General features: G+C 37.5%; 1 protein-coding gene across 1 annotated transcript in view; it reads left to right on the forward strand.

The window, feature by feature from the left end:
* The window catches only part of LOC126299332 (uncharacterized), a 793355-nt gene that overhangs the window by 730679 nt on the left and 34817 nt on the right, over window positions 1-27859 (forward strand). The window contains exons 66-69 of the mRNA XM_049991162.1: window positions 2173-2329; window positions 8684-8937; window positions 13805-13944; window positions 21717-21917. Coding sequence (XP_049847119.1) covers window positions 2173-2329; window positions 8684-8937; window positions 13805-13944; window positions 21717-21917 — 752 coding nt within the window. The remainder of the gene's footprint in view (window positions 1-2172; window positions 2330-8683; window positions 8938-13804; window positions 13945-21716; window positions 21918-27859) is intronic.

The following is a 27859-nucleotide window of genomic DNA, read 5'->3' on the forward strand; positions in this document are numbered from 1 at the left end:
TCATTAGGGACAGAGCTAAAGGTTGATTTAGAAAAGGATTGGGTATGAAATCAGCTGAGGCCTTTACAAAGGAACCATCCCAGCATTTCCCTGTAGTGATTTAGGGAAATCATAGGAAGCGTAAATCTGGATTGACAGGTTGTGATTCAAACTGTTGTTCTCCAGAATGTGAGTCCAGTGTGCTAACCACTGTACTGTATCACTTGGTAAAGTTTTGGTAATATCCCATAACTGCAGTAGTGACCACGCATGGGAGTCAGCCATACTTTTATCCAGCTCTCTTCTGTTGCATTGTCTTGATGTGCTGACACCACTCGATGAATTCCTAGGTTGTTCTGACATTCTTTACCAAAAGAGCTTGGTACATGTCTCTGCAACTTCTTTCATCAAGTGTGATATTTTTTTAGCTTTTGTCATATTTGGACTCACAGCATGACATAGGCCAAAGCAATCTATACATAGGACTGTGTCATTTTCCCATGCTGTTGAACCCTGTTATTCAATTGTTTCTACACTAAGCAGACTTGCTGCTCATTGTCGCCAAACCTCGGCCTGGAACCTATCCCAGCTACTGAGAGCATCTGTTTGTTGCAATCAAACTACTGCTGGCCTATGTCATCCAAGTAAAACCACACATTTGCCAAACACATCATGCCATTCTACCTTTTGTATTTGATGAATCAGTCAGGATCTTGTAGTCATTTCATCAGGTCCTGACCAGAATTTTCAGAGAACACTGATATGGGTGCTTGATGTGCTGGTGACTTAAAGCTAGCTTGGAATCCATTGGTCTCCTGAATCTATGAATCATGGGAATGATGTACTACTTGTATTCTGGTTCCTGTCCATTTAGGAAACAGATTTTTTTATTGCCTACTTGGAGTCACACTGATATAGATGTTTTGATGTACCCAGTGTCTCCACCAAACAATATCATGTTGTAACCATATTAAAGTTCAAATCCAAAAGCTAGGTCATCAGCGAAATAAAATACTTAGCACTGAAAGTACATTCATTGGGATCACAAATGTACAGCCAGAACAGTACTGATTTGGACAGAGAGTATAGCTATTTATACAAACATTGAATATTATAGATTATTGGTATTTGTACAAACATTGAATACTCCAGAATACACAAACATAAGATGCTTCAAGAAACTTCCAGAAATGATAAATCATAAATATATAATTGCTGGTGCTTGGGTTTGAACTGGCAACCTGCAGGATGCATGGCAGTGACACTAGCCACTATGCCACACTCCATGCACCATAATTTGCAGCAGTGTAATATGAGGAGATTCAGTATGTCAGTTTGTTATTTGGACTGCACAGGAAAATCAATATTAAAGTCACCATGAATAATCTGACACCTGTTATTTTTTGATAGCTTGTAAAGGAGATGTTCTAAATTTTGTAACGAAGCATTCACGTCGCTATTGATTGTCCTGTACAAACAAATTATGGCCATATTTCCATGTAGTAGTTCACAACCTAATATTTCCAGACCGTTTTCTCTGGGAATATCTTCTGAGAACTGAATGGGCACAAATGTGATATGACTTTTAACATGGATACAGCTGCCCCCATAACTTTTTCCTTTCCTGTAGAAGTGACAGCCTAGTGCGAAGTTTGAAAGATATACAAATTTCAGTGTGTCTCCGTGCAGCTAGTCTTCAGTTAGACTCTTTACTGTGACATCTTTAAGTTAAGTTTCTAGCAGTACAGTATTTGAAATTTATCAGTTTTATTTATTAGTGACTGCACATTTGGTGAAACCTTATAAGATCAGCACTTAGTTCTGAAATTTCTGGTTTACTTCCATTTGCTGCTCTTTCCTGCTGAGACCTGGTTGGGTGTGGTGCTGAGTTGGTTTTCTCCTTTTTCTGGGGTGCAAAAAAGTCTTCACAAGTCTTATATTTACTGTTACATGTACTTAGCAAGAAGTTGTTTTCTATTTTTTTTTTTTTTTTTTTTTTTTTTTTTTGACTCATTCCAGTGCCCCATAGCTACCTATCTTCCTGAAATTCAGACACTCTGTAAATTTTGCTGCATTTCAGAACAAAATTATATAATAGTGAAATATTTCCACGTGCCAGAATGGTATGATTTTCTTATATTCAGTAATTGTTCCATACTACATTTGTTAAATAATCTCTTCTTTATTTTTCAGGCAGTAACAGTTGAAAGAGGAGCTATTACACATCTTCCTGCCCAAGTTGGAGATATGTACATTTACCAGGAAACTGAAATTATTACTATAGAGAGTGCTCGTGGCGTTCACATACAGTGTAATCTTAAATTTGATCTTTGCTCTATAACACTTTCAGGTAAATATTCTGATATTTGTATCTAAAACTGATAATAGCTTTTTTTTAAATATATAGATATATTTCCACACTGCTCTGTGTGTCCTCAGTCAGCTGTAGCTTTTACAACTGACTTTATGATAATACATGTCTTTCTGTGTAGTTCCTTCCTTTCTCAATTATTCTGGTACAATAAAAATATTTTGCTATAAAACCATTTGATTCTTTTCCCCCCTTCAGTTTCAAGGATCTGAATTGTGGCTGCTCAGATTTACTTGTTGAGAACATTAAGTTTCAAAAGTTTTCTTGTATTAATGATGAGAGCTGTAGTAGGGATTCTGCTTATCTTTTAAACGCTTTTCACAGACTCCATTTTTCACTTGTCTGTAATAATTTTTGCTTCTGAAGACAAGATACAATCAGAACTTATATTTGAAGTTTTTGTCTATTTTGTTTTCTAAGCCAATAGTAGAGTGACAGAAATGTACTTCACTATTGTACTTTCTTTCCATAACATTCTGCTCTAATGATAAGTATTGTTTTACTTGTTTGTAGCCATGAAACTTCATTTAATGTGATAGTTAATTCCCTTATGCCAGTGCAAGAAAGTCTCATACTTGAGTTATCCATGACCTCACCTCTTTCACCTCAAAATATACCAAACAACAAGAAAACATTTGATCAATACAAAACTCATTATTGTATATTTTCAGCATCATGTTTCAAATTTACATAAAGAAAGAGAGAGGCTGCTCAGTAGTGTCTCAGGACAAAACAGAATATTTATTCATCTCTAAACATGTTTATGTGCAGTTATTGTCATCATATAAAGTTTATGTACAAGAATGTGAAAAGATAGACTGCTGATCTCTGCCTCATCAGACATAGACCATATTCATATATTCACAGAAGGACAGCACACACATGGTCACTGTCTTCTCCAGGTGCTAAGCTGTGATGGCATCTGAGTTGAGCAGTAATCTTTACTGGGTTGGTTAGTGGAGGTACAGAAGAGGCGTGGGATTTTAGCAGTAGGGCTAGCAGGGTAGGGCAGGGTAGGGGAAGCATGCAGGGACAGAATGAGAAAGAACTATGTTGGTACACTGGCAAAATAGAAAGTGTGTGTAGGGCTGAATGGGAGCAGAGGTGGGGGATACAAGGCAGAAAACAGAGAGAACCAAAGTTTGTGGCTGAGGGGGTTATGAGCACGAAGGATATGTTGCAGGTTCAGAAAAGTTAGTGTGATGGAAAGAATCCAAATGGCACAGGCTGTGAAGCAGTCCTTGAAGTAAGCACACTGTTTTGAATAGCATGCTAGCAAGTGGGTGGTCCAGCTGTCTCTTGGCCTCAGTTTGTCAGTGACTGTCCATGCTGACAGGCAACTTGTTAGTCATCATGGCCATGTAGAATTCCATGTAGTTACAACTAAGATAGTAGATAACATACCTGCTTTCATAGCTGGCTCTGCCTCTGATGGGATAGGAGCTTCCTTAACAGGGCAGGAGTAGGCAGTGGTGCGAGGATGTATATGACAGGTCTTGCATCAAGGTCTATTGCAGGAATATGAGCCATGAGGCAAGGGGTTGGGAGCAGGAGTGGAATAGGGGCAGATCAGGATACTGCATGAGTTGAACAGGCACCAAAATACCACTATGGGATAGGTGAGGAGGACAGTGGAATAGTGGAAAGGGGAGGGGGGGGGGATATTTGTCACTTCAGGGTACTGCAAGTGGTAGTCAGTGATTCAGTTGCTCCCATCCTAAGTGGTACTGAGTCACAAGAGGGCCACTCATCTGCAGCCATATTGTGGGTATGTGGGGCTGGTAGGTAACTGGGGAGACAAGATGCATCCATGCTGACATCTGGCTTATCTTTATCATGTTAGTCAGATACCAAGGTGTCAATGATTATACAGAGGTGACATTGCATAGCCAAGAAATTAATTTGTGGCTACATTTTCCAGTCCAAGAAGTGGTTATGCAGTGTAACTGTAAGGCCAAACCTCACACATATGTAAATAGGAAATTTAAGAGTAGTATTACAGTGTTACCATATTAATAAATTGATACACAATGAAGATAAAGAAATAATTGAGGAATGACTGGGTTGAATCCCAAAGGACATAAACATCTCCAATTACAGAAATACCTTTAAATATAACATATTTTTGTCTAACATACTATAGTGACAATGATGATGTACAAAAACTTTACAGAACAGAACAATAATTGCATTGTGCATGCAGAGTGTCAGCAGAGGTTAGCACATAATTTTCACCAGAGCAGCCACTGTGTATTCAGTAACTGTTTGCAAAGCATGTTAAAGTTTCCCACAGAATTTCTAAAAGTCAGAATCCAAGCCTCAGCTTCATCAGTGTCAACCTACATAAAGCAAATTAAAATAAATTCTGAATCAGATTTTACCAAAACAGAGATGCAGAATAATAACACAGTTCAATGTTGCACAAACTGCTTTGAAAGTAATAAAGTTCATGTAATCACAAATGAATATAAGCTCTGAACAGTACTCAGAAATAACAAATCCCATCACTTTTTAGAATCACACAGATCTAAAGGTTGTGAAGTCAACTAAATACCTTGGGCTTACAATTTTGAATAACTTAAATTTTGAATGATCACATAGATCATGTAGTGCAGAGAGCTAACCAAAGACTGTAATTTATTGGCAGAACACTTAGAAGGTGCTACAGATCTACTAAAGAGACTGCCTACATGATGTTTGTCCATCCTCTTCTGGAGTATTGCTGCATGGTATGGGGTTTACATCAGATGGCATTAGAAGGGGAGAGAGTGTCACGGATATGATACATGATTTGGGATGACAGTCATTTAAGCAAAGGCATTTTTCATTGCGATAGTATCTTGAATTTTTTCAATCGCCAGCTCATTTCATGTACTTTTTACTTGGAATTTGAAAATAGTTTGTTGGCACCCAGCTACATAGGGAGAAATAGTCATTGTAATAAAATAAGGGAAAGCAGAGCTCACACAGAAAAATTTAAGTGTTCATTGTTCATGCACACTGTTTGATAGTGGAACAGTAGAGAAATAACTTTAAGGTGGTTTGATGAACCCTCTGCCAGGCAACTAATTTTTAATTGTAGAGTAGTCATTTTGATGTAAAATCTACATTCACTGTTATGAAAATCCACCAGTATCGTAAAAGTTAAAGTCTCAAACATGCCACCAATGAAAAAATTTCTAAGATCTTCAGACGTGACTCTTAGGCCCTACAATGTTGCTCACAAATCTTACTAACTCTGCAACAGTGTGACTGCCAACAGCCAGCCTAGCTCAAATGGCCCAGTGACCAAACAGCCCTGCTTCCTTCTGAACTCACCCTTGTATAGATTCAGTCACGTGACAACTACTCTACCCGGTACAAACATTTAAAGAAAGAACACTGTCTTGATTAATGATAATAATTCACCATATAAATGCAAAACAACATATAAACAAATATTCTTGGTCATTTTTTGATCTGTTACTGGGGATGATGCAGCTCATTTCATGTACATATTACAGTTTAACAGCAATTTGTCACAATTATCATTACTACGCAAACTATACACTATCCAGAAAATTTATATGTACAGTTCAAGCAATAGGTTGGGTAACACATTAGGATGTTAGCTTGTTTTGTATGGTTTATTTCTGTGGAGGTCTTTACTAATGGCATGTTTATTGCAAAAGATATGAACAACCACTTATTTGTTGAGTTGTGCTTATCTTGTATCTGGTGTAGTAAGCTTTTATTAAAGCTATCATAAGCATTTTTTCTGAACTCTCTGTACACATTATGAGTTTTATAAACATTAAACTAATCATTGCTAATAACTTTTAAGCCAGACATCACATTATCCTGACTTGTGCAAAATATGTACCTAAACATGATTTACAGTACCAATAAAAAATACAAATACAAATAAACATGTGATCTCATTGCTGTGCTTAATTAGGTATGTTAATCTTTGTGCTAGCATATCTGGAAGCCATATTACTAATTTCCTGTCAATTTAAACATTTTGTCATACACATGTAGCCATTTTCTTCTATCATGGTACATTTCCAGTAGGTGAGTGTTAGTTACAGAACATACACCCCTCTCGTGGATTTTTCCAGCTACTGACACATCCTTACCTGTTGCTTGTATAGCCCAAGTGATAGCTGTCTCACTGCCTCACCCTTGCTCTCACATGTTTCATCCTTTAAAGCTCATAACAGATGACACAGCATCCAAACTGTTGAAACATGTGACACTTTTGCCAATTATTTTGCAAATACATAGGACATTCCTCTTTGCATGAGGTTGGGGAGGTAATTTCATTCTGTGAAGGCTTGAGTCAGATGCTTGACATATTTGAAGATGACGCCCACATGGCACCATCCTATGTTAACTCATTCATGGACCATCTAGAGGAATCCTTACTACCCTCACAGAATCCCAGAACCTTAGTCTGTGGGTGGGTATACCCTGTCCACATTCTTCCAGAACCTCAACACAACTGTTTCACCTGCCTTCCTTGGCCCAACAAGCCACCTTCCTCAATGTTGACCTCCATCTGAAAGATGGTTAAATCATTACCTCCATCCACATCAAACCTATCAGCCACCAACAATACCTCTACTTTGACAGCAGCCACCTATTCCCCACCAACAGGTCCCTTCCATACAGCCTAGCTGCTCATGGTCGTCACTCATATAGTGATGAATCGTCCATCTGCAAATATGCCAAGGGCCTCACTGAGACCTTCACAGACAGAAATTACCCTCCCATACTATCCAGAAAGACATCCCTCATGTCTTGTCCCACCAGTCATCTACAGTCCCCCACATACCCACTGTCCAACTAAATAGTAGTGGCCCTCCCATGTGTCAGTACTGCCCACAACAGGAGCAACTGAATCACACTCTCCACCAAGGTTTTCATTACCTCTTGTCATGCCCTGAAGTGATAAACATCCTCCCATCTAACCCAGTATCCTCCCCATCCCTCCCACAGTGGAATTTCATTGCCCACCGAACCTATACATCCTTATGCGTCCCTATTATACCTCTTCTCCCAACCTCTTGCATGATGGCTCATATTCCTGCAATAGACCTAGATGCAAGACCTGTCCCATACAGCCTCCCATTACCACCTACTCCTGTCCTGTCATGTCATCTTCTACCACTTCAGAGGCAGGGCCATCTGTGAAAACAGCCATGTGATCTACCAACTTAGTTGTAACTACATAGGCAGTCTACAAGGGCGTGATGATTAACAGGCTGCCTATGTGTATGGATGGCCACTGACAAACAAAGGCCAAGAGACAGCTGGACCACTCGGTTGCTAGCATCCTACCTAACATGATGTGGTTTACTTCAATGACTGCTTAACAGAGTGGGCCTATGTATTCTTCCCATCAACACCAGGTTTTCTGAACTTATAGTATATCCTTCATTCTCATAACTCCATAGGCCTCAACCTTTGGCTTTCTCTGTCATTCACCTGTCTACCCCTTCGTTGCTCACAATGAGTCCTACACACATCTCCTATCCTGTCAGGGCACCTACACAGTCCTTTCCCTTTCTCTACTTCTCTGCTATTGATCTGTCCCCTACTCCCCCCAGTACCTCTGCCCACACTCCTCCACCAATATAGTCTCCTGCCCCTCACACCATACCTCTTTTGTACCACCAGTACCCCACACAGCAAAAATTGCTGGTCACCTCAGACACAGTTTCAGTCAGGTTTTATCTTCTTACAATCAAATGGTTCAAATGGCTCTGAGCACTATGGGACTTAAGTTCTGAGGTCACCAGTCCCCTTAGAACTACTTAAACCTAACTAACCTATGGACATCACACACATCCATGCCTGAGGCAGGATTCGAACCTGTGGCCGCAGCGTGTCTACCTACCATGAAGGACTTAGTCCAACATGTGGATAATATCTAGTGATCATTTTCACTGTGTCTGTCACTCAGTGTCTCCTCTGTATGGTGAATGGCTAACTATACTTTTCATATTTTTGTTATTCCATCCTGGATTTTCTGAAGTTTATATACATCTATAGATGCAACATTACAATACTCTTACATTTCCCCTTGCCTAATTAGGCTATAACTATGTTATGAGAAAGCATTCACATAAGTAACTACATTAAAGGAATCATTCCTTCAAAAAATTATTATAAAGGAATAAAAGACAAAAATTTTGTATCTTTATATTAGAAATTTGTTGCTTTCAGTGGTATTAACATTAAACCTTGTGTTAATTCTAAAGAAACATGAACACTTTACTATAAAATGTCCAGGAGAAAACAAAGTTGCTTTTGCCATATCATGTTTAACTGAAAAATTTTTGTTCTCAGGATGGCATTATGGCAAGACATTTGGATTGCTGGGAACAATGGATAATGAGCCAATAAACGATTTCTTAACTTCATATGGAAAGGTGGAAACTGATGTAGAAAGGTTTACCCAAAGTTGGATTCTAGAACCTCACAAATGCAGTTCAGATAAGAACTTTGCAATAGATATAGCACAGCCAAATGAAAAATTAAGAAACTTGTGCCAGGCATTTTTTAAAAGTAAATCTTCTCAGTTCAGCACTTGTTTCACCATGGTAAGAGGAAAATTGTAGTTTATTGATATATGGATACATGTTTTAAGTTTTCAAGGAATATTGAGTCCTCGATGGTAGATACAACATATTTCATAGTAGTGAGCTACTTACTAGGAAAAAAATAAGTCTATTTAGAAGAAATAAAAGAACAGTTGCTGATTATGATAGGTACAAAGTGATAACTTGGTTGAGTTTTAGATATGTTTTTAGCTTCATAGTTGATGTGCCTTTCAAATAACAAATATTTCCAGGTGTATTGGAAAAAAATGCATGAATTTCTAACCCAAAACTTCCAGGCTTATTAAAACTGTGTGCTGACCTGGACTATAACCTAGGACATTTGATTTTTGTGAGCAAGTGCCCTACCAACCGAACTTTCCATCCACCACTCACTACCTACACTATACTTCCGTCAGTACCTCTTCTTATACTGTCTAAACTTCACAGAAATTCTTCTGCATTCCTTGCCGAACTAGCACTTCTGGAAGAAAGGATATTGTGAAGAAATGTCTTAGTCACAACCTAGGGAATTGTTTCCATAATGAATGTTCACTCTGCATTGTTGTGTTTCCTATAAGGGGCATTCAAAAAGAAATGAGCCAGAGGCATAATTACAGAGACCAGTATCTGTGTGTTAGAAGTATTGACCCTGGCTGTTGAGAGACTTGTCCCACTGTGATACAAGGTGGTGAATGACTGTGACGGTAACCAGCTCTGCACATATAGCTGGATGTCATCATCCGAGGTGAATTAAAAGGTTATGCTGACATTCTTCTTTGACCAAGATGGCCACCTTCTGATTCACTTCCTGCAGCACCAGACAACAGTGAATGCCCAGCATTACTCACAAACCTTGACCACCCCTCACCAAGTGATCAAATCAAAACATCCAGGCAATCTCACCCGTGGGGTCATTCTGCTCCATGACAATGCACAGCCTCTTACAGCCAACACAATCGCAGCACTCCCGCAGAAATTCAAATAGGAGGTTCTCGGCCACCCTCCATACAGTCTGGACCTCTCTCCCTGTGATTATACCATTTTTGGTCCCCTTTAAAAGACGGCGGCAAATGATTCACCTCGGATGATGACATCCAGTGCTATGTACGGAACTGGTTAACATCGCCGCCCCGGGAATTTTATGAGACAGCCATTCACTGCCACAGTGGGCCAAATTTTTCAACAGCCAGGGTCAGTACTTCTAACATACTGCCACTGGTTTATGTAATTATGCTTGTGGCTCATTTCTTTTTGAATGCCCCATATAATTTAAAATGAGCTGGCTTATTAAACTGTGTGTTGGACCTGGACTCATACCTGGAGCCTTTACCTTTTGCAGGGAAAGGAATGTACCAAATGACCTATGCAGTGAACATACGTTCTTCCATGAGTGCTAGGCCCATGATGTATGAGGAGAATTTTTATGAATTTTTGGGATGTAGCAGAGAGATATTGGCAGAAATGAAGCTGTGAGTGTGGGTCATGTGTCATGGTGGGATAGCTCAGTTGGCAGAGCATTTGCCCACAAAAGGCACAGATCACAGTTTCAATTCCTGGTTGAGCAGACAGTTTTAATCTAACAGGAAATTAAAATCAGCACACACTCTGCTGCAAAGTTAAAATCCATTCTGCAATATCTAATCTGTCTTTCATATGTTAAAGGTGACAGGTTCTGTGAATCAGAGCACTGACACAGGGCTGCTAGGACTCAAGAAACTGATATCCACTAGTTGCCACTTGTGAAGCCTCAGGATTTTGCTGGCTTAGTGTTATCGACAGAGTATATGCTAAGCATCTGACATTCACAGGTTGACATTGCTAACTCCTATATTCTGAATGTCATCAAAGCCATTTTAGAGTCAGTGAATTGCAGTTGTTTTCAAGGCTGATAAAGGTGTTACATGTTGTAAGAATGACAGCAACTGTTTGTCCAGGTGTCCTAGCATTTAAAACAATGGGAAAGACTCTAGAAGTCAAAAGGAAAGAGAAATGTGGAGAAAATGAAAAGAAACTAGAATGTGTTTTCCTACCAACCCTTATAGTCAGCATATAACTGGAGAAAGCTGCTGCTCACAGCTTCATTCCTTTCATTATGTACATGAATAATCAGGGAAATAAAAACATATTCCCGTGTGATATGATGCTGTTATACTAGGTCAAATGGTTTCCATAGTATCTTGTCAGTGTCATGAGAGATCCACCCAAAACAAGTTATTATTATGAATACTGTGACTGTTTGTCGTCTCTATGATAAAAATATGGCTGACTATGAAGTCATGTTATTCAGTTTTTTAATTCTCAGAAGTTGAAACCTGCAGAATTTACTGTCAAGTAAGGATGTCATATGGTATACAGTACTGAATGAAGAGAAATAGAGCAAGCCGTATGAAATTTTCAACAATGGACAGACAAATGCACACAGTGGAATTCAGTCCAGATCTCAGCCACTCATCACCAATGACTGGAAGAATAAATTGAATAATGGAATTGTGGAAGACAGATATGTAACTCTAGATACATCACACATATCTTTCTCAAATATATTTTGTTCTTTGCTTGTTTAAACTGGGGCCATTCATCTCAGGTGCAGTAAAATTTGTGAACGGTGGGTTCCCTGCAGCTGAGTGACAAACACAAGAGACACTGAAAGCTGCATCACTGACATTTTTGACATGATATAATGTAGATGGAAATGCCTTTCTTGATAAAATTTTTGCTGGTGATGAGATACTGCATGAGCATCTCACTTCACACCAAAGACCAAGTATCAGTCACTCAAATGGCATCAACTCTCATTACCCAAGAAGGAAACTGCTCTGAAAACAAAAAGAGATGGAAACTTTCTTTTTTTCCAGATTGTAAGGGTGCTCCCTTGGTGGATTTCATGTTAAAAGCGCTATAACCATTGCAGGTCAAATTTTGATATACTAAGGCAACTACAATGAAGATTCCAAAATAGTAGACATAGTATGCTTTCTACAGTGTTGTGCTTCTCCATATCTATGCCTTGCTTCATCATGTTGCTGCAACCATACACTTGTTGAATCAATCTGTGTGGAAAAATTTTGATCAGGGTCTTGGTTCTAGTGATTTTTGTCTTTCATAAAACTCAAGGGCAAGAAACATTTTGAAACTGATGACAAAAATGCACTGAACAACTGATAGAAATGACTTGTGGCAACTGACTATGACAAAAAATGATAAAACTAATAGACAGATATGAAAAATCATTAAATAACAGAAGTGATTAAGAAAGGAACTAAGGAAAGTTTCAATTTTGCAAGTGATACATCTTTTGTTAGTAACAAACGTGAATATTTGTTGAATGCATTAAAGCCAAATTGTTGTTATCCTCATATAGGAATAAAACCTACTTTAAATACAGTTTACTACATTATTTACAATTCTTCTGTCATGAGACACCCAAGCAACTTGTTATCCCTGACAAATATTGAGCACACACAGACATTTAAGCAGTCATTAGTCCCAGTCTCCACACATGACTGGAATGGAAAGAAACTGTAATTGCAGGTACAGTGGGTAGTGCTCTCTGCCATGCACTCCACAATTGTTTCCTGAGTGCAGATGTAAATATAGAAACTTCCAACTCATTTTCAGTGACACATGTCTTAAATTGCAATTTAATCCACAGTCATTGCCAAAAAAAGTGCATTATAAGGAGTGTTTAAAAGTACCCAAAGATAATGTGTTGCATCCAGGTGGTTTTTTATTTTAATAAAAAGAATTCAGAATGTGACCAAGGATGACATGGAGGTGTGCAAGTTCTTTATGGTACCTTGCAGTGTGTGGATGTTTGTGTTTGTGTTGTCTACTATTGTAGCTATACACCTTCAGTGCCAATAGATTTTGGTAACTGTATGCCAGATCTTCTCATTTATGCTGTATTGACAAGACATTAGGCAGTATAATAGGATATAGAAGTGTTATAGACGTGTGGAGATGGTCATGTAAGCCATAAAGGCAAAACTGCATATATACTACAATGTGATGCTGATCATGTCAATGTATGGAATTACCCAAAGAATTCATAAGCATACTAGAAATTTACAAATTCAGCTACATCACAATAGCACTACACAATTAATATCACAGCATTCATCAGACATACATATGCATTTGTAATCACCAACCCACTCACTCCGTATCTTTACTTTTCTTTTGCGTGGCTTCATTATGCAGTGTACTTGAAGGTTTTTTATTTACACCACTTCCACCAGTTCTTGCTTTTCAAGTTGCATTTGAGCAGATTTTTGTGTTCTTTTATGTGCCGATATAAACAGACAGAAGCATTCTAAATATAACTCAATACAAAAGGTCTAGTGGCAGTATGTATAATTGGTATGACCACAAGATGATTTGCACATTGTTTGTACTACCGCTATTCTTCATGTGACTACTAGAGATTACTCAAAATCGTACAAAGTAGGGGTACATAACAGGAAACCATTAGTGAGACATGTTGTAAGGGCTCTTCTCACACGAGTGATATAAAACTTACTGGAAGCAAGTTATTTTCTGTAAGACATTCATATTCAATTTTGACATTAATAACATATAGAGGAACTGTATTTATCCACATTATGTACTTATTGTAGAGGTGGCTAAATGAAGTACTAGAGCCTCATTTCACTTGTACAAATTTTCCTTTTTAAATAATTTGTTTTCCTTGGTCAGAGTACTATGTCCTGTACAAAGTTCCCAGTTCATCAGATCGCCCTGCGTGTGATTCTCTTTTATGGAATACATGTATATGCTTCAAGAAGCTTATATTATCATTTTAGTGTGGAAATATGTATTATACATTTTAGAGGTGCTCATTTTGACTAATATCTGAATAAAATTACAGGTTGATCCAACACCATTCTGGAATATGTGCACAAACAGTGACCCAGTGAATGAAAATGAGGCCTGTGCAACTGCAATTGCATATATGCAGGCTTGTCTGCTGGAACACACCCCATTAAGAATTCCAGATACATGTGTAAAGTGAGTTATTGTCATTAAGGATTCAATACTATCTCATAGCTATGTTACAGTATAGTTACATTCCCACTGTTCAAAAGTTTTTGAATTTTACTTTTGTCTTTCATGCATAAATGCTCCTCTTGAGACTTCATGTCATGTTCTAGTTTAAAAGGAACTGTTTTTAATGAATATACACAATATAGGAAACCATTCTGTACATGGGCTCCAGTTCTGTAGCTTAAGGGCAGAAAGGTGTCAAAATTGTGCATTGTTATTTTCAACAGCCCATCAACAAAAGTAATTTCAAATTTTTATACTGAAACTAGGAACATTCTGTATGCTACACTTCTGTTGTTTTAAGAAGTTTCTTGCAATAACTGAGTTAGTGTGATTGTAATCATACACATCAAGCAAATGATGCAAACTCCTGAGCAGTGTCATAGAACTACCATTCTATATCAGTGTAACTCTGAACAGAGTGACCCGTTTAGTACATAATAATAACTAGCGCAGATACTGCAAATATTAATCACACAAAACACAATTCACGCTTGTAACGTGATGTTCTAAAGGCACAGACAAAGTGAAAGTTTCTTCATTTGCCAAAATCCTGTAACTCATGACCAGTTAAATATCTATTTAAGAGAATATATCAATATCTCAGTTCTTCATTGCCAGAGTGTCCCACATTATCTTTGATGGACAGCAAACAGTAGACACAGAAATAACTTTAAGTGTGAATATCTGGAAGATTAACTTTGTGTGCTAGACTAACATTCAGACCCAGAAGCTTGCATTTCACAAGAAACGCTCTTACTGTCTGTGTTATCACAACCTGCCCTCACAGCTTTACATCTGCCAGTACCTCATTCCTACCTTCCACAGAAGCTCTCCTGCTTTCAAAACTTAACAAAAGCTCTCCTGTATGTTTAGTGAGACTAAGGCTACATTTATACTGCAACTCCACTGCCAGCATGTCACTGCTTGCTGCCAGCACATTGCAGTTCGCCAGGAGTATTTACCTGACAACTGCCCACATTGAGCTACTTGCAGTGATGTGAAGCACAAACAATATTCTCAACGCCATCTGATGATGGTAGTGGTGATTTTGTCACAACAAAAATGTGGTTTTTGGCAAGGAGAAAGGAGATATGGGCTGCATCCTTTGCATGCCGAACATCCACAATGTAGATACTTTTGCCTGTTCTAAATGTAGCTCAAAAATTAGCCAGAGCATTTTTAAGACAGTTAAAATAGTTTTAAAAAGTCTTGTTTATTTTAAATAATATTGTAACAGAAATAGCTAAACATGTGAATGTTCTGCCCAAAGTATTATTAACACAACTTCTGTGGAAGACTGTTTGGTAAGTCTATTCACTCTGAGGCAGTATTTCCTTTTTTTATACACATTTACTTTACATACTACTTCACCTCATGTAGATTTTTGATCCAAAATTTTTCCAAATAATAACAATAACCTAAGTGAAATAGAGGAGGTAATTTTGAAAAATTCTTATGTCTAATATTATCCAGTAAAAAGCATTTGTGATGATCTGTATGCCTCTGATACTAGGTAACTGTGTCTTCAAAAATGGTTGATATGAGTGCCTGTTTAAAAACGTTACTTGTAGTTCTCATTCATGAAATTATCTCATAGGCTCCCAATGAACAGTACTGTCTGCATACAGTGGACTCATCAGTATGACACTGCAGAAGTGCAATTAGTATACAAAGGAGATTGCTTACTAAACACATGTGTGTCCCATTTTAGAATATTGCTCAAGTGTGTAGAGTCAGCACCTCCTATAGAAAGACAGCCTGTGTGCCCATCTGTGATGTCACATACATGGTGTCCAAAATTATATAATTTGGGACCATCTTTCTCAGTAACTATTCTTATGACCTTTGTTACCATTCCAATGCCTAGCATGCCAATACTAATCTACTTTCGCAGTTACTGGGAGGGCCTGATCTGGGGTTTGATCAGCTGGAGACTCTCATGTTCACATTGGATGATTAACTGTAGCAAATCCTGTCAGATTTTCAGTTGACAGCACAAGAGGTCATGATCACCATGGCTGCCGACCTGCTTTTCCAGAAAATCATTTCAGTGGTCCAGATGAGTCCCCAGAGTGTGTCTCTTCAGATGCCGATACAGTGTGGCATACATATTTTCTCCTATGTGTTCAACTCAGCGTTGTCCAGGGAATCCTCATGCTTGCCACAGAAGAGCAATGCTGTCGAGTGGCTGCCACCAGGTGTTGTGTCCTCACATTCTCCAGTTGTTGTATGCTTTCCACTGGGATATGACTCAATGAAGGCATTGGTGTGATGTCATGTCTACTGACTGATTGATCATTACATTGAACACTTGGTGCAGGCTTGCTGAACCAGGCTGCACTACTGTGCCAGTTCCTTCCTTAGTCAGCCCCAGAGCATCCTTGGGACAGTGTGCATGATGATTTTGTGGGTCCATTTTTAAGCAGCATGTGGTTGTTGGCGGTCAGTGTGCTGGTAAAATTCACATACCACTTGGCTAAGCTCTCATCCACATTATCAACAGCCACTGTTAGCCTGTTATCAGTTACTTTTTTCCATTGAGAAATCCCTAGGACACTCACGACCAATACTAGTAGGCAATTTTTATCACTGGAGTCTTGAAGACTTTAGAATCCTCAGTGCTATTCAAACAATGACTACCATCCCATTTCACCCAACTTCTAACTCAGAGATGGTGTGCTTCGTGCGTTCATCCGAGACTCATGTGAAGAAGTCTGTTCATGCCTCTTCCCACAATGATGTATTGTACTGGACAATGCCAGTCAGTGGGTGCAGTCTGACAGAACGTTCACATGGGCACCAACCCCAGGTCCACCTGCATTTGTTGCACCCTTAGTCACATGCCACTGACCACCATAGCTCACTGCATTTTCCTCCTGGGCTGCCATGTGGGCCTGGACCTATGGCAATGACTGGGGTGGCTGCTAAGGGTTGTGGTGGGCCACAAATTGTCAGCAGTTTTTACTGGTTAATGTTGGTGGAGAGCAGCTGACACATGATGCCAATTAGTTGCCAGTCGGCTGAGTTTCAGGGACAATCACCATGTTGTTCTTTGAGCAGGCACACACTTGCAGCAGTGTACCTCATCTTTGCTACCCCCTCCATGCCCTCCACCATACTCCCTCTGCCTGCAGTCTCGAGTCCCAGTGCAGCTCATGCCTTCACCTGCCATGGTGGAGCCCATGGATTTTGTCCCCCTCCCCCTGCTCCCTCCCTTCTGCTTCCGCTCCCCTTTCATTGATGGAGGTGGTATTGTGCCTACTGCCACCCTCTGCCTCCATGTCCTTTCACCCCTCCAGTGTAGCCAGCAGCATTGGTGTTGCTTCCTTTAGTGGTCAGCCCATTGCCAGATTCTCCGGCGTTACATCAGAGGTTGTGGCCCAGGCCTAGCAATTTTCAGCCTTACATTGCCTTCTCTGGGGGAGAGATTTAGTATCCCTGCCATTGGATGTCACGGATGAAGGCAGATGAGCTGGCATTTGTAGAACAGCGGAGTAGTTCAAAAATCTAATATGGAGGGCATACACTTTGTGTCAATAGGTAGACTTGTTTACTGGGAATCAGCAGTAACCAGAGCACACCAGTGCTCCTGCAGAGTTAAACTGCTGTGACTTAGCCTTGTGATTCATACTTAAAATTTTCAGGTGTTCAGTCATTAGCCACCTGTGCCAGCAACATGCTGAGTATATTGTTGTGCATGTATCTAAATGGGTCCAGGTTCTCCATGTCCCATGGTTCAGTTCACATGGAAAGTTCATTCCAAAACAGGGTTCTGTTCTCCGTTTGTTACCAAATCACTATCAGCCTGTGTAGTATCCATGGTAACCACATTGAGTAGCAGCAGTGTCACACCTTCTGCAGATTCTAAGCAGTTATTACTGGCTTCAGCAGTACATTGGCCATCTTTAGACTCTATATGTCTTAGATGGTATTTAGTAAACTAAGTGCTGTCATACTAAAGCTAAGAAAAGTATTGTTCATAGATTTAGTATCATAATGCCTATAGATTATTGTGCAGAGGACACAATTAATTATCCTGATGAACCCTATACAGAGATTCCACTACAGTACATAGACTCATTCTGGTTACTTGGTCACTTAGGTGTACACTATCCTTTTTGAGCATTGTTTATCATTCTCCTGATATAGAATACGGCTTGTAAATACTGACAATGATCTACCAATCCTTCTCTATTTAGTTATATCCTACTGCTGGCTGCTCTAATAAACAGAGCAGTATCTGTTAAAATATAGCTTTCGAAGCTGATAACTGGTTTCTGCATTATGTCTCATTATGTGTTATTGAAGCTTGTTAAGCAGCTTCCAGATCTTAAACTGAGTGATACTGTATTTTTATTGTGTCTTTATATTCATTGCAAATATCAAATATTGCAAAGCACCTGTAGCTCATGTATAACTAATTTTATTATAGCCTTTGTTTTTCTTGTCTGACATTATATTTTTCAGCTTATTTATTGTATGGTACCTTTCAGCTGAATTCTGTTATGAAGCTGTGAATGTGAAATGACAAACAAAGTATTCAGAGTTACTAAATGTCCTATTGGTTTCTCTCATATTTCAACACATTCCACCAGATAAACAACTAACTTAGTTACATCTATCATTGTCTTTGTTCTTGTTGAAATGAAACAATACCCTTACTTGCATCTAAGTCTTTCAGTACTCTGGAACTGTGCTACTGACAGCTGATATTTGAAGAAAACACAATTCTCTTTCTGCCTCCCTTGATGATATGTCATGTTCATTTCTAAATAAACTGAAATATGCAGTTAAAATGACAAGAATATGAAAAGTAGGTAATATGATAGTTCACTTGACACCAATGTCAGAAGGTCAACATTCAGTGTGAGATTTTTATGGCAAAGTTTCCTTACTTAGAAGCCAAATGTAAAATGAAAGAAGTCTCAAGGCCCAAAGGTGGTCAAGCCTATTGAAGAAGGGTTAAGCCTGTCAGATTAGGAATCAAGATAGAGATGCATCGGAAGAGACACTGCATGCAAGCACTGGAATTCATGGAATAGGGGACAACATCCAGACATTTATAATCCGGACATTAACTGAGAGTTTTGACAAGTTCTAACCAAAGAAGGGAAAGCAGAAAGGTGGAAGGAGTATATAGAGGGTCTACACAAGGGCGACGTACTTGAGGACAATATTATGGAAATGGAAGAGGATGTAGATGAAGATGAAATGAGAGATATGATACTGCGTAAAGAGTTTGACAGAGCACTGAAAGACCTGAGTCGAAATAAGGCCCCTGGAGTAGACAACATTCCATTAGAACTACTGACAGCCTTGGGAGAGCCAGTCCTGACAAAACTCTACTATCTGGTGAGCAAGATGTATGAGACAGGCGAAATACCCTCAGACTTAAAGAAGAATATAATAATTCCAATCCCAAAGAAATCAGGTGTTGACAGATGTGAAAATTACCGAACTATCAGTTTAATAATTTCACAGCTGCAAAATACTAACGTGAATTCTTTACAGACGAATGGAAAAGCTGATAGAAGCTGACCTCGGGGAAGATCAGTTTGGATTCCGTAGAAATGTTGGAACACGTGAGGCAATACTGACCCTACGACTTATCTTAGAAGGAAGATTAAGGAAAGGCAAACCTATGTTTCTAGCATTTGTAGGCTTAGAGAAAGCTTTTGAAAATGTTGATTGGAATACTCTCTTTCAAATTCTGAAGGTGGCAGGGGTAAAATACAGGGTGCAAAAGGCTATTTACAATTTGTCTAGAAAGCAGATGGCAGTTATAAGAGTCAAGGGGCATGAAAGGGAAGCAGTGGTTGGGAAGGGAGTGAGACAGGGTTGTAGCCTATCCCCGACATTATTCAATCTGTATATTGAGAAAGCAATAAAGGAAACAAAAGAAAAGTTCAGAGTAGGTATTAAAATCCATGGAGAAGAAATAAAAACTTTGAGGCTTGCCAATGACATTGTAATTCTGTCAGAGACAGCAAAGGACATGGAAGAGCAGTTAAACGGAATGGACCGTGTCTTGAAAGGAGGGTATAAGATGAACATCATGAAAAGCAAAACGAGGATAATGGAATGTAGTCGATTTAAGTCGGGTGATGCTGAGGGAATTAGATTAGGAAATGAGACACTTAAAGTAGTAAAGGAGTTTTGCTATTTGGGGAGCAAAATAACTGACGATGGTTGAAGTAAAGAGGATATAAAATGTAGACTGGCAATGGCAACAAAAGCGTTTCAGAAAAAGAAAAATTTGTTAACATCGAGTATAGATTTAAAAGTCAGGAAGTCGTTTCTGAAAGTATTTGTATGGAGTGTAGCCATGTATGGAAGTGAAATGTGGACGATAAATAGTTTAGACAAGAAGAGAATAGAATCTTTTGAAATGTGGTGCTACAGAAGAATGCTGAAGATTAGATGGGTAGATCACATAACTAATGAGGAGGTATTGAATAGAATTGGGGAGAAGAGAAGTTTATGGCAGAACTTGACTTGAAGAAGGGATTGGTTTATTAGGACATGTTCTGAGGCATCAAGGGATCACCAATTTAGTATTGGAGGGCAGTGTGGATGGTAAAAATTGTAGAGGGAGACCAAGAGATTAATACACTAAGCAGATTCAGAAGGATGTAGATTGGAGTAGGTACTGGGAGATGAAGAAGCTTGCACAGGATAGAGTATCATGGAGAGCTGCATCAAACCAGTCTCAGGACTGAAGACCACAACAACAACAACAAGAAACTGAACAGGTTAGCAAATGAATATGAAGTTGGTTATCTGTTGAGTTTCCCCTTGTTTCCTTCTTCTTTCTCTTTTCTGTTGCAACAGCTTGTCTTTGCTTACGATGATTCCTCATTCTCAAACCTAATTAAGGCTTCAGCACACATTCCCAGTTTTGGTGTGAATGTCTGTTTTCAGCCTTATATTATGAACTTTGCCCATTCCATTCTGTCCTTCGTGTTATTTTCCTGCATTACTTGTCTTTCTTATTCTGTAGCTCTTTTTGATATTTTTTCTATTTTTTGACAGCTTTCCATCTTGTCTGTTTCATTTCTCAATACTGAATATGGGGTCCCAGAAGTTTACGATTATGTGTCATATTCTGGGAAAACTTTGCTTCATACCATTGCAGTTCCTCTAGATTAGATTTAGTGCAGCATGAAAAATTGAATACGCTTTTCATGCTGCATTCTCATTTGTAATAAATGAGAATGTCAATAACAGACAATCATGCCTTTGTAACTGGCAGTCAGCTTCACTGAACTTTAGAAATACCTCGAGACTTGTGAATGTTTTTCAAGTTGTATATGGCAATGACACTGTACTTATTATCTCACTGTTTTAAATTAAATATATAACTGTATTACACATGTAATTAATATATTTATTTTTCAAAAGTGTGTGTATTCATTATGTATCAAAAATGTTCCCGTTGAACATGTAAAGCAAGCCGTATGGAACCATGTGCGAAAATTTTAAATTATTTTTTTCCAATTTTTGTAAAACTTACTGATCTCTGACAGTATTTATTGTCTCAGTTTCAAAATTTAATACGTTTTGGAACTTACTTCCATTCATGTACCTCAGATTTAAAATCTGCTCTTATGAAACTTTCAGAAAGTGTTCTTGGTACTCTTATTTTACATCCAAGCTTCTGAAGATGTCAGAACTTTTTGAAATCTTTGGAGACTATTATTATTAATGAATTAATTGAATCATTCTTTGTCCAGGTGTGTCTTACCAAATGGGACAAATCTTGTGGAAGGAGATTTTCTACAGTTGAATGGAACCTCTATTCCCCATTCCACAGATATAGTCTTTATTGTTGAAGCTTCGGAGTGTAATAAAAATATCAGGGAAAATCGAAACATAGATTTGTTGATATCCACATTGTCAAAAGAATTAACTGATAATGGATTTGTATCAAACAGGTAAAAAGAAGTAAATAGTCTCTATTTTAACACTGTAGCCACATATTTATTTTTAAAGTTGTGTTTATTGATTCTTGTTCTCAGTAAAGTAAATTAACATATACTTACCTCTATAGTATGTTTCTTTGTTATTGAGAAAAAATTGTTAAATTGAAAGTCAAAGAAAATGTGGAAAAATTGATCCTCAGTGGAAGATATGCATATAATGATGCTAATGAATGAGCTAGATTTGACAAACATAAGTTACAAACTCAAAGATATTTATGGTCTGTCAGAGGCTACATTTTACAATCAAAATAATCTTGCTGCTACAAAAATATGTCAATGCTACACAAGCTTCACCCAGTACTTATAATTACTTCAGTTGTAATTGTAATTTTATTTATCCTGTAGATCATACATTGTGTGAAGAGACTCACATGATGATATAGGACAAGTTAAAAATGGAGATGAGATGATACATGGGTAAAATGCTTATGACAGTGATCTTATGATGATACACATTTTCACATAATACATGTGTAATCCCAAGGACAGAAAAGAGTATAGGTCGATATCTTGGGAAAAATTCAGAATTGCACACTATTTCTAAATAAGTTCACATTATTAAGGGAAAGAAACTATAAGCAAGTAACATGGAAATAAAAATCCATTACTATAGTAAAACAGTAAAGATTGCACACTTCCGCATTAAGGTGTTTGGGTTTACATACAAAGTACAGAACATGGACAAAACAATTTTTTATGTTTCAAAATATTCATCCATACTATAACAATACTTTGCAATAAATATTTATGGACATCAGTTTTAAATTTTAAGGTGTCTTTTTATTTTTGTAATGTTATAAGGTAGCTTATCATAGAGTCTGCTCCTTGTTTGCAGTAGTCCATTCTATTTTTGGGTTGCGTATGCATGTTGAACATACTGCTTTCTCCTTGTGTTGCACAGGTGGATACTCAGTTTAGTCAATAAAAGACTGTTGCTATTTCCTAAACTTTTCCTAAACAATATTATTATTGTCAGATATTTAGACATGGTTGTGGAAGGATTTGAAGTTCCTTAAATAAGGTCTCGTGTGAGCTTCTTGTGGTAGCATTTTCTATTGCTCTTAAAATTCTCTTTTGGCATATAAAACAACTTTTGCTGGCAGATGCATTTCCCCAAAAGATTATTTCACATTACAGTGGAAATTCTACCTGGGCAAGGTATACATTTTTTAGTGTTTCTTTCAAGGTACAACCAGGAAGAATTTTGACAGTATAACACATGGTATTCAATTGATTTGTAATGCATTTTGCATGTTGGATCCATCTTAGATCTTTTTGGCCAAACAGTGGCTCCAACATGTTGGTCCAGAATTTAACTGTGTGGGTATACAGGTTCTGGTTGAAAGATGGCGTAAGGCAGTTCAGAGGGACGAATTATGCGGAGAAATGAAAATATTGTTCCTAAAGGGTGTATTTACGCACTGTAAAACTTTCAAACATGTAGAATAAAAGATGGATTTAAAAAAAAATAATTTGCATTTCTTTTGGAGTGACCCTCATATATCGAAAAATTTTCTTTTGGGGTTCCAGTATTCAAGATACACTGTTTCAACATCCCCAGAAAATTATCCCATATCTAACGACAGATTCAAAATTTAGCATGTACTCTAGTCAGTGGAATTTGTTAGTATTGCATTGCAAAAATGAAACTTGTTACTTTATTTGATAGGAAGCCAATATGTGTATTCCAGCTTAAGTTCTTGTCCACGTTTAGTCCCGAGAATTTAACCATATCAACTTCTTTCATAAGTTGAGTGCTATGTTGTATTTTGAGTTCCACGAATTTTGAATGTTTGGTTTTGAAATGGACCAAGTTTCAACCCATTTAACTAGAACCAGTGTGATTACAATGGAGCTCATAATTTTTTGTGCATTGTCATCTTCAATAATCTGGAAACAGAACTGAAGGGTATTTATATTTATGGATAAGTCATTTACATAGAATGGGAACAGGATTGGCCCCAAAATGGAGCTTTGAGGCACACCTTGTGTTACTGTACTCCATTGAGAATAATAATTCACTGCATCTGAGATAATAGTTATCCTTTGTTTTTTGTTGTGTAAGTATGATGTTAGCCAGTATAGAGCATTGTTCTTAATCCTGTATATGTCTAATTTGTAGCTAAGCAAGTCATGATTGATGGAATCAACTGATTTTGTGAGCTCACAGAAGATACCTGCAACTTACTCATCTGACCCAGTGATTTACGTATCTTTTCAATAAAATTATTCACTGTATCCAGAGTGTTTTTTCCTGGTTTAAATCCAGACTGGTTACTTATAATAATATCTTTTTTACAAGAAAATTTTTTCATCTGATTTGCAGCTACTTTCTCTAACACTTTGGTCAGGACTGGAAGAATAGAAATGAGGTGATAGTTTCCCACGTCTTCCCTCAACACTTTCTTGAACTTTGGCATACTTCAAAACATCGGGAAAGCATCCCTGTTCAAAAGACTAGTTGAATATTTTAGTTTGGACAGGTGCTATTATGCTACACACTGTTTTAATCACTTTAGTGGTATCCCATCCACCCTCCAGAGTTTTAATTTTGTAATGGTAGTATAACATTTTCCACATGCTTTATTATGACTTTATTAAAAGCTGTAAGACACTCAGCTTCTTGGTGGTCCAAAGGGATTTTCTTTAATCTGCATCAACATCTTACTTTGCCACATTTATGAAGAATTCATTTAAACACTCAGATATTTGAGCCAGGTTTACAATAAAGCTACCATCTACTTTAATCCTAGATAGTTCATTATTACTAACTCTAACACCTACCTATGATTTGACAACAGACCATACTACTTTTGTTGTACTTTTATGTTGTACAATGAACTCCTTGTTCGCCATTTGTTTGGCTGCCTGCACAACTTTTTTTTTTTAATATAGCTTTACAATGACAAACATTCTCAGTAAAATGTCTGTTTTTATTATATTTCAGTTAATTGTGGAGCTTCCTCTTCCTAGCACTAGAAACTTTTGTAGCCTGAGTTCTCCATTTAAGTTTATTAGTCGTTTTGTTGCATGTGGTTCTAAGTTGAAAAGTTTCTTTCAATATTTCAAGAAAGCATCTTTAAAAATTGTCAGAAGTTACTATTATTTGAAATACAGCTGTTGTAAGGCCATTCAACCTCTCTTAATTTATTTCTAAATATAACTGATATATATTGTTTTTCATTGAAGTTTCTTCTCATATCACTTTTGTTACATGAAATTTCTTTCCTAGTGTTTGGTAGTTAAATGAATAATGCAGAATGGTCAGTGATTCCTAAATCTATGTATAATTTATAAACATCTTCAAATACATAATTTGTTAGAATATTGTCAATACAGGTAGTTGACTGTGCATTTACTCTAATGGGTTGCATGAAGTTTATTTCGAAGCCAAAGATTTTATTAAGTCAGTGAGTCAGTGAATTTGGGCACATCATTGCTTTCAACAATGATATTAATATTTAAATCAGCAGTTATTACTATGTATTTCCTTTTTTCTTTAGTGAGTTCTTCAAGCAGGCAATGAAATTTCACGAGAAAAGCTTTAACTGTAGCTTCCTCTGGTACTCTATAAGTAGAAACTACTATGACATTTAGGTCCCTCAACTCAGTTCAGCAGCTTTCAAATATACACTCTTCAATCAGATGATTAATCATTTATTATTCCATATTTTATATCAGAATGAGTATGTATGCAAGAGTTTCCATGTGATTTCTCTCATCTACAAAAGCTGTTAGCTAATACAAAATTTTCAATTTTATTAAGAAGTTTAATATTTTCAGATGTAAGCCAATGTTCATTGAGGCAAATAACTTTGATATTTCAACATTCAGATGGAATAATTTGTAATTCATCCACTTTATGACATTGGTTAAAAAGTCAGCATTTACATGTTAGTCCATTTGTAGTGCAGTATGGAGGGACATTCTTTTCTAGTTATGGTCTCAAGCATACTCTTTCTTTGGGAATGTTTCAGTCCTACCATTTTCATTACCAAACACTGTTTCTCATCCCCATCAGTTCTTTTAAGTTTCCTCTATTTTGTAGAATTTTACATGTATTAGCGAACATTTTCCTAAAAATTTTGGATTCTAACCTATTTAAATGAAGACTGTCTTTACCCAAACATTTATTGCTTAAGAATTTATTGGGATTTATGAACATAGCTCCTAGATTGTTACAGTTTTCATTTAAATCATGGTTTATTCTCCAAAATATTGATGACTGATTGATCTTCTGTAGATAATACCACTCACCAAGATTCTAGACATTCTGTAGAGGTTACAGTCAGATCGAATTAAATTTCTTGTTTCACTTACAGTTTATTCTTCAGTGCTGCTTCTAAGAAAATTTGTTACATACATGGATGAAGACACCTTTGTAATTATTCCAAGATGCCTCTGCTAAACCATCCTGTGAGCTTTATATGTTGCTAAAGTGTTTCTTCAAAGAGTGGGTCCTGATATCTGGATGAACGTCTATTGTGGAATTCAGCACTACCACGTTTTTCAGCAGAGAATCACCTATAACAAGGAATTAATTTTTTTTCCTTCTGTTTTTCATTATTGAGACATTTTGAATTCTTTTTAGTGTAAGTTACACTTGTCCACTTGTACTTATTTTCGGGTCTTGAGACTCCCATATGAGTTTCTTCCCTATGGGCAGCAGCCTCATTGTTTGAGCTAATAACTGTATAAGTCCACCCATTTATAATGCTATTTTCCTCTATTGACTCAGCTGTTTTGCAAAAACATTTTTTCCCACATTTCAGGTCAAAATTTTCTTGCTTCTGCACTGATAATTCTGTGTTTAAAGCATCAGTGCCTCTGCAAAGCAATTTAAGAATTTCTTCCTGCAAACTCACTGTGGAAGCTAGTTTCGTGTTTCCATCCTGCAAACAGTCAAGGCATGGCCAGTGAATATCTTCACAAATAAATTTTAGGCATATTTTTGCATATCTTTCATACATCCACATGTTTCTCTTCACACATAGAACTCCTCATACAACCCATTTCTGACACTTTTTATATGATGCACCATTTAGCTTTCACCTATCTATGAGCATTTTGCCACTGCACTTTTCAGTGTGCACCATCTTGACTATGTCTAGTGATGTGCTATTACCTATAAGTGATAGTCAGTTTCTTTTGCAATAGTGAAAATTCCTTGATGGAGTAAAAAAATTTATATGATGAACATTCAGTACATGCTGCAGGCATTGAGTAGAGTAGGGACACACAAAGAGCATTTGGAACACAGTTTGCTATGATTTCTGTAAATATATGTGGGTGATGGTTGAGAGAGAGAGGGAGAGAGAGAGAGAGAGAGAGAGAGAGAGAGAGAGAGAGAATTATGGCAGCTACTTCTAACTCTCATTCAACCAAAATAAGCTTGATGTGGCTATCAAAATAGTGGTAACTGATGGGTAAATGGAGGAATCTTTATTTTCAGAATTTTATCCCCTTTGTATATACATATACAACCATTTTCAGCTGAAAGTAAGCAGATGATCTCTACTTTCCTGCTATCCCAAGTATGTTGAGTATGGTTGGAAGTAATTTCAACATCCTCATAATCTGGGGTGCCACAACCTCTGTTGAAAACAACTGAGCTTCAAACGGTGACAGTTGATATTTATCAAATGATTGTGGTAATAACCTATGAAGCTAGTGTTATGGACTTCTGATGGAAGGCCATCTACTGCAAGTTTACAAAATAATTCCTGCATTGACTTTTTTGCTATGATTTGCTGCACTGTTGTCTTCAGGATCTACCTGGGCTGGAGGTAGCTTGTACTGTTTGTTGTCTGAGAAAAAATGAAAACTAAGGCAACATGTAAGATGAACTGGCACTACGAGGCAAACTGGACATATTTATAGTTGTTTTATGGGCT

This window comes from Schistocerca gregaria, chromosome X, assembly GCF_023897955.1.
Source record: "Schistocerca gregaria isolate iqSchGreg1 chromosome X, iqSchGreg1.2, whole genome shotgun sequence".
In the NCBI taxonomy this organism is placed as follows: domain Eukaryota; kingdom Metazoa; phylum Arthropoda; class Insecta; order Orthoptera; family Acrididae; genus Schistocerca; species Schistocerca gregaria.